The 12,149-nt window shown below is 42.5% G+C and overlaps 1 protein-coding gene across 6 annotated transcripts in view; it reads left to right on the top strand.

Annotated features, from left to right (window-relative positions):
• RNF145 (ring finger protein 145) overlaps positions 1-11,867 on the top strand; it is a 44,744-nt gene extending 32,877 nt beyond the window's left edge. For all 6 annotated transcript variants that reach the window (XM_080555805.1, XM_080555802.1, XM_080555803.1 and 3 more), the window contains 6 exons: positions 273-448; positions 4,300-4,440; positions 5,837-6,019; positions 7,894-8,041; positions 8,698-9,054; positions 10,215-11,867. In XM_080555805.1, the coding sequence (XP_080411931.1) occupies positions 273-448; positions 4,300-4,440; positions 5,837-6,019; positions 7,894-8,041; positions 8,698-9,054; positions 10,215-10,658 (1,449 nt within the window). In that variant the 3' untranslated portion in view covers positions 10,659-11,867. The remainder of the gene's footprint in view (positions 1-272; positions 449-4,299; positions 4,441-5,836; positions 6,020-7,893; positions 8,042-8,697; positions 9,055-10,214) is intronic.
• The last annotated feature ends 282 nt before the right edge of the window (positions 11,868-12,149 follow it).

The following is a 12,149-nucleotide window of genomic DNA, read 5'->3' as shown; positions in this document are numbered from 1 at the left end:
AGCAGCTCCGAGCCAGTTATTCACAGGAAGGGGCAGTCAGCTGTTCTGGTGGTTCGGTGCACAGTCAGGTACTTCGTACTTCAAGTAAAATAGATGATCAGATGGTAGCGTGTCACTGCTGAGTCTGGGCTTTCCCTCTTCTCCTTTGAGATGGCTAATGCCGTGTGAATTAACCCTACCTTTGTTGTGGTTTATTGGTGAACAGCCTTTTGTTATCAAACTACAGATGACACGAACTAATAACAAACTGCGTTTTTTTCTGTCTTGCCCAGGTGGTGGAAGTATATGGTCTCCTGGCTCTGGGAATGTCTTTGTGGAACCAGCTGGTGGTCCCGGTTCTTTTCATGGTGTTTTGGCTCGTCTTGTTTGCTCTTCAGATCTATTCCTATTTCAGTACACGGGACCAGCCTGCCTCGAGAGAGAGGCTCCTCTTCCTCTTCTTGACAAGGTAACTTACTAGTCTGCAAATAATTGTTTTTAGGTTTTGACTATGTTCTGAAATGTGTGCTCTTTTAGAGACTAAATAGGTAGATCAGCTTTTACTGAATTTGGGTGCCAGGCAAATACCTGTCCTTATCTCAGCAACCATGTGTGCAAACCCTGTTAAGCTTCAGAGGCATGGATTCCATTCAGGCAGCATTAGTTCAACCGTGGGGAGTTCCCAAAGAAAGCAAAACGTTTCTTTGATGAGGGAATAGCTGTAATTAGAGCTTTGGTCCAGAAGTTTGTTTTCAGTATACGAATCGTTTTTAAGTCTGAGATATCTCAGCTGAAGTTATTTAGTTCAGTACCTTATTTGTGATTATGTTCTTTTCTGATCCCTGTATGTCTTGCTTCTTCATTCTGTTGTGGGACGTGTTCTCGAGTTCATCCAGTCAGCTGAAGTAACCAACTCCTAAAGTAACTTTTGAGCCCAGTGGTTAATCTGGCAGAGGCGTAAATCTCTTAAAAATACCAATTTGCTAAAAGCCTGGTAAAAACTGGCTATAGGGGGAGAGGCGTGTGTTAGTGCTGTCACTGAGAGAAAGGCAGCATTTGAGGGATTCTGGCCAGGCTGTACGTGCCTGTGCTGACTCTCGTCTAACTAGAGATCACCACATACAAAAGGGAGGGGGCATGTAGGGCAGAGAGGAACTGGGTATATTGCGGGAGAAGGTGGGTGAGGCAAATTACATTGTGTAATGCTGGGATGGGGAGAAAAGGGATGGTGTCTGAACACGCAGGTAACAGGACATATCCTTTAGAGGCCATACATCATTAGTTCTGCTGTTTGGGTAGCAACTTGCTTGAGTAACTTACTCATCACTACAGTTTTCCAATCAGGCTTTCCAGCTGCTTAATTTTTGCCTGCCTTTGTGCGTGCATATATGATGTCATAGTGTTAAGCTCTCAAAATTCATTGTCATTAAGGAGAAAAGCCAGAGATCTTACTGCGTGTACTATTAAAATTGCTTACATTGTCATACTGCATTATGTAAAAGCACCAACTGTGTTATCTGATTGTCAGCTGAACTAATGGTGTCTGAAGTTTGTTCCTCTTGTTCATCTCTGCTGCAATTTTAATTTTGCTGCAACAGAGCACTGCATTTAGCAGTTAGCAGAGGTGAGGCAAGCTATCCTTTTCCTAGTAACTGAGTTTATTCCTGTGCCAAAATCGTTAGACTTCTCTTATTTATGGCAAAACAGGAAGCCTGCCTTGCAGACTTGTATTAGCTTGTTCCATGAGTGAGTAAGTACAGGTTGATCTCTGAAGTTCTACCTGCAATTGCAAAAACACAGAAGAACTGTGAAAATGGTCTTTGTGTTTGTTCTGTCACAGTAGAAAAAAAAAAAATCCAAGCGTAGTCACCTTAAAAACACAAACTCGGGTAGTACCACTGACAGCCTCTCACTCCTCAGGGGGGGAGCTGAAGTACCAGGTCACGACAGTTCATGAAAATTCCCAGTTCAGCCACAACAGCCACCATAGTGCTGGCTGCTCACCAAAATGGAACAGACATCCTCTTCCATGAAAGTGAGTGACTTCTGCACCTGTGCCCTTTGAGTGTACTGACAACTTAAAATAGTGTAGCTGGAGTTCAGGTGAGAGCAGTTGGAGTGTGCTTTATAGCAGTGTCAGATATTGACAAGAACACCAGAGTGGCTGCGCTGGGTCAGCCCAAATACTGATCTAGCCCAGGATCCAGTTTCCAGCGGTGGTCACAAATGAGTGCCTGGAAAGATACCCACCCATAACTCAACAAACTGGACGCTTCCTTGGATTCTTCCAATCCCACATGCGGCTTCATAAGTAAAGCTGCAGTATGGTTAATAACTGTTCAGTAATCCTCAAAAGACTTCTCTTCCATCAGTTTTTGCTGTCTGCCTGTGAACCCATGTGTGTTTATGTTGTTTGAAAGATCCTACACAAGTAGTTTCACAGCTCAGCTTGGTCTGTATAACGAAAACAACATTTTGGTTGTTTGAATCCATATAATCTCATTCAGTGCACCCCAATTCTCGTATTGGGGAAAGAAAAGAGCAAATGGTTCTTAGCTTTTCTATAAAAATGGGAGAGGCAGCAGGTCTGTTCTTCACAGACTTGGAGGGCTCTTGCTCGCTGATTTGCTGTTTGAAGACTGTTCTGTACATTTATTGTCCTTATTGTTCCTCTCAAAATCTCTTCCTTGAGTATGTAACTGCTGTGACTTTTGAGATATGTTGAAGTGTTCAGCTCTTCAGGACAATTTGTAAACTTGTGTTCGAGACGTAAGTATAACACTCAGAGCTCTCTTCAGGAGGCTCTTGGAGCTCTTAGGCTCCTGTGGGACCCTTGCATGGCGGCAGATCATCGGGAAAAAAGTTTAAGAAGAATCCTATAATAACTGACAAGGAAAGAAAGGTTGGACATCAGTTGTAAGGCCAAGATAACTTATTTTGAATTAGAGTTCCTCAAAGATTCTACAGAAATAGCTTATTTAAATACTATATTTCTTGCTACCTTGACTGGCAGGAACATTTGAAAGCTTTATCAGCCCTGCTCAGGTTAGTAAATAGGCTGAATTTGAAGGTTTACTGGAAACACTGCCAATAGTATACATAAACACTTCAGAATTTAGTTGTGAATTGCTTTCAAAGGAGTTTTCCTGTCCAGGTAGTCATTAGAAGAGACAAAGTAAATATCTCTTGGTTGTGCTTTGTTTATTTTTGAAGCATTTTCAAAATCCTTCAATTTTTGAAGGATTTTCCTCAAAACACTTGTTTTTTCAGACTGCTAGCCTGGTGCACTCTTAGTTGGTTAATTAGCGCGACACATTTTTGCCCACTATCATTTCTCTCATAAAAGACTACTGTCCTGTTAGACAAGCTAAGATTTTTTTTTTTTTAAGGAATGGAGGTGCCAGTGTATTATGTTGGATTACGTATCTGAGAATTTTCAGGTGTTTAATCCCTGGCTGACAGCTAGTTCTTTACAGAGTGTTGGCACACGTGTTACGTTGCGCTGTGCTCCCCTTGTGCTGGCAGCCTTGTTCCTCAGGTGCCCAAGGCATCCGAGGCTTAGGCTGCTCCGAATAACGCAGTGCCAGGATCAGCACAAGAGCAGTCCTAAGGTAAGGGAGCTGTAGTAACTCAGCTTTTCTCAGTGTCATCAATGTATTCTGAAGTCTCAATCTTTTGATACTTTACAGCTGTAGAAAAAGAAAGGAAAAACCCAGCTGAGGGAGAACATTCTTCATTGTTTTGCTTCTGACTCAGGTTTTTGAAAGACAGGTGTTGCCTACCTCAACTTGATGGGAACGCTGCCAAAAAAATTCCAGTCTTCTAACAGTGTTTATCAGTCTGACATTTGTTTTCACTATTGCAGGTCTGTGTGGAAAGTGCCTTAGTGAATCCATCTGCTTTAACTCTGTGGTTCTGGTAGCTGGCTGAAATTTCAGCAAATAACCCAAGTGCATTCTGGCTGTGAAAACCGTATGCAGGCAGGACAGTGCCACCGTGTGGCACAGCAGCAGAGAAGGACAGGAGGGAACGGGAAGACCACACTGCATGGCCACAGCTCCAGCCTGAAGGCATTACTAGCTGTGGAGCTGTGCTGTAGTTTTGGCTTAAAAAGAAGTGTTAAAACGCAAAGAAAACAAACAAACAAAAAAACTAAGAGGAGGGCTCCATGGTGGCGTAGAGGTTTTAACTCTCATTAAGCCAGTCTAATTGTGCTTTAAAACCAGCTTGCATCATTAACAGGACAAGGGGAGAGTTCCTCACATTGCTTTTGATTAATGGTTCTTTTCTTTTTGCCTCTTTCCCTCTTTCTCCTCCCAGTATTGCAGAATGCTGTAGCACTCCATACTCATTGCTGGGCTTGGTCTTCACAGTCTCCTTCGTTGCTCTGGGAGTTCTGACTCTCTGCAAGTTTTACTTGCAGGGTTACCGAGCATTCATGAATGACCCTGCTATGAACAGGTAAGTGCCTCGTTGTGTCTAGGGTCTAAACAAGACAAAAAAGTATTTATACAGAAATGATACAGCTTGTATTTTTTCTTTTTTTTTTTAAACTTATGAACTCATGGGTATCCGTGACAGACTTTTTGTATGCCAGTCTGCACGTGCATTGGAAGGACACAAGGTGAAATGCAGCTTGTCACAGAATTTCTTGGGAGATGGTTAGTTTTTGTAAGAAGTGCAGGGCTGTTATTTGGGATTTAAAATTACAGAGTTTAATGAAGGTACTAAGGACAATCAATGTGAGTCACTGGAAAATTGCCACTTGCTTGGATAATATAAACAATTCACATTCACACTTCCTCATTTACCCTGCAGTCATGTGTGAAACATGACTAATCTTGGAGTCTTAAAACACAACATTGTATGGATCACCTATAAGTAACTATGAGAAATAACCAGAATATAGGAGCCGATTCTTTCGTAATGCTCATCTCAACTTTTCTAAAATGGGGTTGGGATCCTGTGTGTGTTTTTTAGTTATTCCAGCCGGTACCTAAGGGCCAAAGTTCAAACCATATGCAAAAGAATGTTTTACATTTTGGATTCCAAAATGTAGAAGTGAGAATGGGTATGAACTGGGCTTGCTTAAGAGTAGCCTACATAAAAGCTTCCTCTGGGGAACTGTGTGGTTCCAGGTGCTCTGTACTGTGGTCGCTTCGAGTAGTGGTGCTGAAATGCACTGTCTGGAGGCATGAAATGCAGTCTGGTTTTTCCTAACCAAAAAGAAGTGAAACAGACAGCTGCGTTTGGAGAAATTCAGTGTTTCCTCCTGTATTCAACATAGGCACAGAGAGAATAAACTGGAAAATTAACAAACTGCTAATTTTCCTAAAGCTTGGGGGTTGGTGGGGACGTGAGTTGGGGTGCCCCAGGACCAAAGGGCAGACAGGAGTGTGGTGATGGGGAAACATACCAGGTGGAGAGGGGCTTCATGGTAATCTAGGAATGAGGCTGGCTGTACCCAGCTGTAGACCTAGCAGTGCTGCTTCAGACTCGTGTAGGCAGCACTGAGGCTGCAGGTTCCTTCTCTGAGACTGCCTCTGGGACAGTGCAGTACTGGGGGAACTCTGTCAAGGAGTGGTGTCTGCTCGGCTGGGTATAACCTTACCCGCTGCTGGTTCAGGAGCAAGCTTCTGAAATTTGGTAGTTCCTAAGCCCCAGCACTTCAGTGTTTCTGAAAACATTCCTGTCTGGTTAAAGCTTTAATGGTTACATCAATAAAAGTCAAAAACAGTGACAATGCAGGGTTATGGCAGAAACAGCTTATTTCCTGGCATTTCTGGATGTGTTTTTGAACCAACAATGACACACAGAAAAATGATTTTCTTTTTCTCTCTTCTTTGTTGATCTGCAGGGGAATGACTGAAGGAGTCACACTCCTGATCCTGGCTGTGCAAACGGGTTTGATTGAGCTCCAAGTTGTGCATCGGGCATTCCTGCTCAGTATTATTCTTTTCATTGTGGTGGCATCCATCCTTCAGTCTATGCTGGAAATTGCCGATCCCATTGTCTTGGCATTGGGAGCCTCAAGAGACAAGTAAGAGACTGGTTTCCTAAACTGAAAGTTATTCAGTGCCGTTTTAGGAAGCGGTAAACTGGTAGTTAATGGCCTGATTCAGATTTTAGTAGCTTGTAAAGCTATCACATCTTATCTTTGCAGATCTTTAGTTAATTCTGTAGTTTTTCCTCTTGCCATCCTGCTCCCTCTAGTGCACACAGCAATGCTTTTCAGCATGGTGTATGCTGCCAAATGAGGGTGACTTGGGTCACCTGCTCTTGCTCAGGAGTGTGTCCATCCAGCCTGTGCAAGACCGTGCTGATCTGCAGCTGCTGGCTGCCTACTCTTGAGTACTGCACTGCGTGGTGGTTACTCCCCCTGTGGGTCTCAGTTAAGCAAATCCAGGACTCCAGTGCCTGTGCTTGCCCCGCCACGCTCTATTGTGTGGATTTGCAGAATTTGCAGGTTTTGCTTAACCTCTTCTGCAGTTGGGTAGGGTTCCCCCTCATGCAGTGGTCTCGGAACAGCTATTGAAGATGGGATGTATCGAGGGGTGACCTTAGATATTGGGAAACCCATTTTTTTGTGACACTGATCCCAAAATGATAGAGTTTGCTAGCAAGAAGTAAGAGGCGGAAGACTTTGTATTAGTGTAACAGATGTTTTGATCATGTGGGGTTGTTGTTAAGTTTAATTTCTGTTTCAAAGAGCTTAATTGGTACTGGTTTTCTTGTATTAATCTGTTTGTTTGCATCTTTGTTAATTGCTTGTGTTTTTTCCCCTTTCTGTAGCCTGTAAGTGAGGAAATAAAAGGAGGTTTATTTATGTGCAGAGAGTTTGTTTGGCTTAGAGGCTACTTGTACCCAGTGTCCTGCAGCAATGTTAACTTTAAATATACTGGCAGAGGGAAGAGGAGTAGAGCCAGGATATGACCATCTGCCCAGCTTAAACAAGCAGCCTGTGGTGACAGCAATTTTTAACTCTCTTCTGCCAAATTTTTCAGGCAGTTCTAAATTAACTAGGATCAGGATAAATTCCACTTCAGCTCTCCCATTCTCCCTGGTCCACAGAGAATTGCAAACCTTACAGTAGCATTCTGATGTTTCTTCAGATTGTATTAAATTACTCAGTTTCTGCTACTGTCCTCCCCAGTACTTTCACTTTCTCTGTACCTCATTGCCAGAGCTAAATGAAGTTAAAATACAACCTGAAGAACATATAAGAGTAGTATAGTAATTGTTGGAGATGCTCTGAAAGCTTTTGCAAAGGGGTGCGTGTAAGAGATTGATGGCGTGTTTAGGTTGGGAGGGAGATTAGGAAGAAGTAAGTGATAGAGGAGCAGAGGAAGAAGTGGCAGAGATAAATGTTCAAGTCCCACTAGATTCTTTTCTTGTGATCTCCAAACTGGGGAATATACTTCCAAAGGCAGGAGGGCTAAGTCTGGCGATGAAAGGAAATACCTTTGCCCCATGTATGTTAGCAAAAAGATGTAGAATCGTTGTAATAAATATATAATCTAGAAGAACCCCATTTATATAGGAAAGCGTATAAACAGTTACATACATATTTAATAGTTTCCTTTAGTTTAATGGACTTTTATCTGAGACATCCAGTATCTTAGGTACTTAATTTGTTTAACCTCTATCTTGACCAATTATAGCAATTACTGTATATTTGCACATAATCTTTGTGTTGAAAACAGCAGAGGTCAGATGTGAGGGAATTTTTCAGAGCGCATATACTCTAGACATGCATGCTGGGGATGAGTTTGTGCCCAAGTAAAACAAAAACTCCTTTCAAAAAGTTAAAGCCTTCAGCAACGATCTAACATGCCTATGTCCAGCAGTGAACCTCTTCTTATTCTGACACTCACATCTGACTTAAAAAATAAAAACGTGTTGTGGTGTTTGCAGGAGTCTGTGGAAGCACTTCCGAGCAGTCAGCCTCTGTTTGTTCTTACTTGTGTTCCCCGCGTACATGGCCTACATGATTTGTCAATTTTTCCACATGGATTTCTGGCTGTTGATCATTATCTCCAGCAGTATTCTAACCTCTCTTCAGGTAAGAACATTAGCCCTGTAGTGACTGTGAATCCCTGCTTAAACTGTGATCTGTTTCTCGAGGGGGGGGGAATACATGATTGGAATAGAACGAGGATGACAAAAGGGCAGAAGTACAAGATATGATGTAAAATTTCCTTGTATCTGCGGCTAAGGAGCTCCTAAGGGTGGGCTGAGGGCATAGGTGAATGGAAGTTTATTTCAAATTGTAAAGCTAGGAGGCTTTTGAGGGCTTAAGTATCACAGTAGGAAAAAAAAGTCTAGCTATGGTTATTTGGAAGTAACTTGATGCTCAAAACATAGAAGCGTAAACACAGGAAATGTTTTGCGCTATGAGTGTTTGTTATAACTTTTTTATAATTAATTTCTAACCCCCTCTCCTCATGGTGCTTAGCACTTTGGTTTAATCAACTCAACTATGTTTTCAACTCAGGAAAGTACTTGGAAGAGGAAGCACTTTTTCGAAAAAGCTCAAATGCTTTGTGATAAGAAGTGACTTTTATTTGTCTTGAGGTTCAGCAACAGTTTTGCTGCTTTGGGGCTTGCCTGCCTCTGTCTGATTTAGAAGCATGATATATACAGAGCTTGATGGACAATGCTGAACAACTTCAGCTCCAATTCAGAACTGCATGTTAAGCTAATGGTCTTGTGTTACAGGTGCTTGGGACGCTCTTCATTTATGTTTTGTTCATGGTGGAAGAGTTCAGGAAAGAACCAGTAGAAAATATGGATGATGTGATTTATTACGTAAATGGCACGTACCGGCTGCTGGAATTCCTTGTTGCTCTCTGTGTGGTGGCATACGGTGTCTCAGAAACTGTCTTTGGCGAATGGACTGTGATGGGTTCTGTGATCATCTTCATTCACTCCTATTACAATGTGTGGTTGCGGGCCCAGCTGGGGTGGAAAAGTTTCCTTCTTCGCAGAGATGCAGTGAACAAGATCAAATCGCTGCCCATTGCCACAAAAGAGCAGCTGGAGCAACACAATGATATCTGTGCCATCTGCTACCAGGTAGGAATAGAAATGTCAAAAGATTGACTTGAATTTAAATAGCTCCGGACTGTCTGTCAAGCTCAATCTGCATCTAGTAAAATAAGTTACTTGAATTATGTTTAATGAGTAACATTTGTGCTTAATAAGTTATTTGAATTACCCATTTTTCTGCTTTATGTAAATTGATTTAGAGTGCTGGCATTGATTTTTTTTTTTTTTAATGTATAAAAACTATTTGGGTATGTTCAATCTTTAACTTTTCTCTCCAGTTGTACGCAACAAACCGCCCTTGACTTTCTTTGAAACTTTTTGTGTTTGGGTTGAGCTGGTATCAATAGCAATAGCAAGTGTGCCCTTTCTTCATTAGTGGATGATTCTGAAAGACAATGCGTACTCAGTAGCCGATTTGTTATTCATCCTTAGAAGCAGCTCAGTCTCCACAGGCACTGCTACTTCCACTCATGTACAATGTCAGTTTTATAACAGAAACCTAATTATCAAAAGGTTAAGGGTCTGTCTAACATAAGACAGCAGAAGGAAGGACCTTAGAAATTAATGCTGAAAGTAATATCTTTATCACACCTCCAGCTTCAAAGTCTCTTTCTCTTGGATAGAAATTGTAGTTATGTATGACAAAGAAAGAACCACCCTAGGATTAATAGGGTACAATTGGATTGACTCCAAACTTGATGCAAATTCTTTGAGGAGTAAAACTGCTATTGCCAGAATGAATGGCAGTGTTTAAAACACCAGACAGGTAATACATGTGTCTCATCTGAGAGAAGGTGTTATTTAATTTCTTACTTGTTTGGTACATGTTATACCTGCAAGCGTGCTGTTTTTGACTTGCACAATTTTCCTAAGCCAACTAATCCTGCAACACTCATCCTACAAAACCTTTTCATTTAAGTGTAGTAATATCTTGTAAACAAGACTTTAGCCTAATTTCTAATTCCTGTAGTATAAACAGTCAGCCGTGGCCTGTATTTGGTGTGTGTGTACTTGAATGTGGAGGCTTGTAAGTACGAAGGAAGAAACGTTCCTCCTACTTGCCTGTGGACTGCTTCTGCCAGCTCTGTGGCTACTGCTCCCATTAGGTGAGGCAAGGCAGATACAGGGTGAGAGGAGAGAAATGGAACTGCAAATAATATGATCTGTCTTCTTTGTGTGTCTTTCAGGACATGAAAACTGCTGTAATCACACCATGTAGCCACTTTTTTCATGCGGGCTGTCTTAAGAAATGGCTGTATGTGCAAGAAACCTGCCCTCTGTGCCACTGCCAACTTAAGAGCCCTTCACAGCTACCAGGACTGGGACCGGAGCCAGTTCAACAGCCAAATCCTGGTGCAGAGCAAAATACCAGACCTGGAGATGCAGCCGAGCCCCCTGGTGTTGAACACGACAATGGGCCAAACACGGACGACAACCCTAGCCTGAGCAGCGGACAGGTTGCTGACGGACAGGACAGCCTGGAGGCCTCTGCTGAGACTGAGGGGTCCCGGGGCATGGACAGGGACACGAGCCCGTGCGAGGCCAGCCAGGGAGCAGCCTGTGCTGCAGAACTAATGGCAGCCCCAGAGAGGTGCCCTGCTCGAGACCCGAGGGTTAGCATCCAGCTCTGAGGTGACAGAGGACGACGCAGGAACAAACACATTTCAGAGATTCAAGTTTGACTCAGAAGAAAACCTGTCCTTCCGCATCTGTGAAAGAAGTTTAGCTGTTAATGCTGGTCAAAATGTAATATCCCATGCTGATTTTTGTGGGCTGCTTGGTAGCGGTAATTCCAGTGAGATGTAGTAAAAAATGACTCCAGAAGCTCTCTGAACTGTGGGCATAGGAAGGATGTCTGGAAATAGATTGAAGTGGAAGAGTGTTTTCAATACGTAGATGAGGGATGAGAAGAACGGGAGGTCCGTGAGAGGCGGTAGGCAGATGGACAAAACGCTAGCTTTTGTTTTGGCCAGGAGGAGGGCATCGAATACAGCCATGTCCCAGGGTACCAGAGAGGTGTTAAATGCAGTGACTTGCTAGTCTCTGACCGAGGTGCAGCTTTGGTTTCTGACAATTTTTTATGGCACGTAAGCAAAAAATCAAAGATATAACATCGGTGATTGTACTAGAAGATGGAAGCACTCTTAATACGTCATGTGTATGCTTTGGGTATTCTTGGTGGGGCAATTGCATTTGAATTCATGTAATCTATAGTGACTCTTGACTTTTATGACGGAGTCTTCAATATTTTGATGTATATGAAACTTTTGCTAATAATGGCACAGTCTGGGCTGCATGAAGTAAACTAAAGCTCTAATGAACACTTTGGCCTCTGCCACCACGTGCAGGAGGAAAGTGGGATGAGTTTTAGGGCACAGAGAGAAGCCTCGCAGTACTGTGCTGTATAATGTTTAATTCTTGCAGCTGAATTAAAACAGTATTAAACTCTGGCGATATTTGCACTTTGGGAATGAGTACATTATTGTGTATGATCAGACTCCGCAAATGCCACTTTTAAAGCTGTTAATAGGTTTGCACCTTTTTTCTTTGACAAGGACATGTCCATACCTAAATTTTTACATTCATCATGGCTTCAAGTAGAACTGGGGACTAGGGTGGGGAAATAGGTGGGAGTAGGGGGGCAGGCAATTTTTTTATGTGAATTTTGATATGAAGAGAAATTAGTCACTTATTTATACGATAGGCTTGACTCAAGTGTTTTTCAAAGTCGGTATTCCTAATGTGAAATGTGATACTATTTTATTTTTAGTAGTAACTTTGGATGTAGACTGACAGACATAGCTGAATGTCTTAATAAATTACATTTGAAGATTTTTACACCTGGTTATGTGGTTCTTGTACTGAAATTCCAAGGATTAAGAATGTGTTGAGAGGCTTTTACGCAATAGTAGCACTCTACTCCCCTTGGAGATCAGTGGACCTTCTGATGCTTGCTCGCTCTCTTCCCTATTTCCATTGCATTGCTGTGTGTTCTGGTGGCACCTCCTGGTCGGAGACGGGTCTGGTCTTTAACGCCTGTCCTTGCCACCAGATATTGGCTGGTAGAGACCAGCAGAAGAATGCTAAGGCACGTTTGCTCCTGGAAGCCATGCAGGCTGCCT

The sequence above is a fragment of the Anser brachyrhynchus genome, assembly GCF_964034855.1.
Source record: "Anser brachyrhynchus genome assembly, chromosome: 14".
NCBI lineage: Eukaryota > Metazoa > Chordata > Aves > Anseriformes > Anatidae > Anser > Anser brachyrhynchus.
The sequence above is the reverse complement of the archived record's forward strand: the minus strand, read 5'-3'. Positions and strand labels throughout refer to the sequence as shown.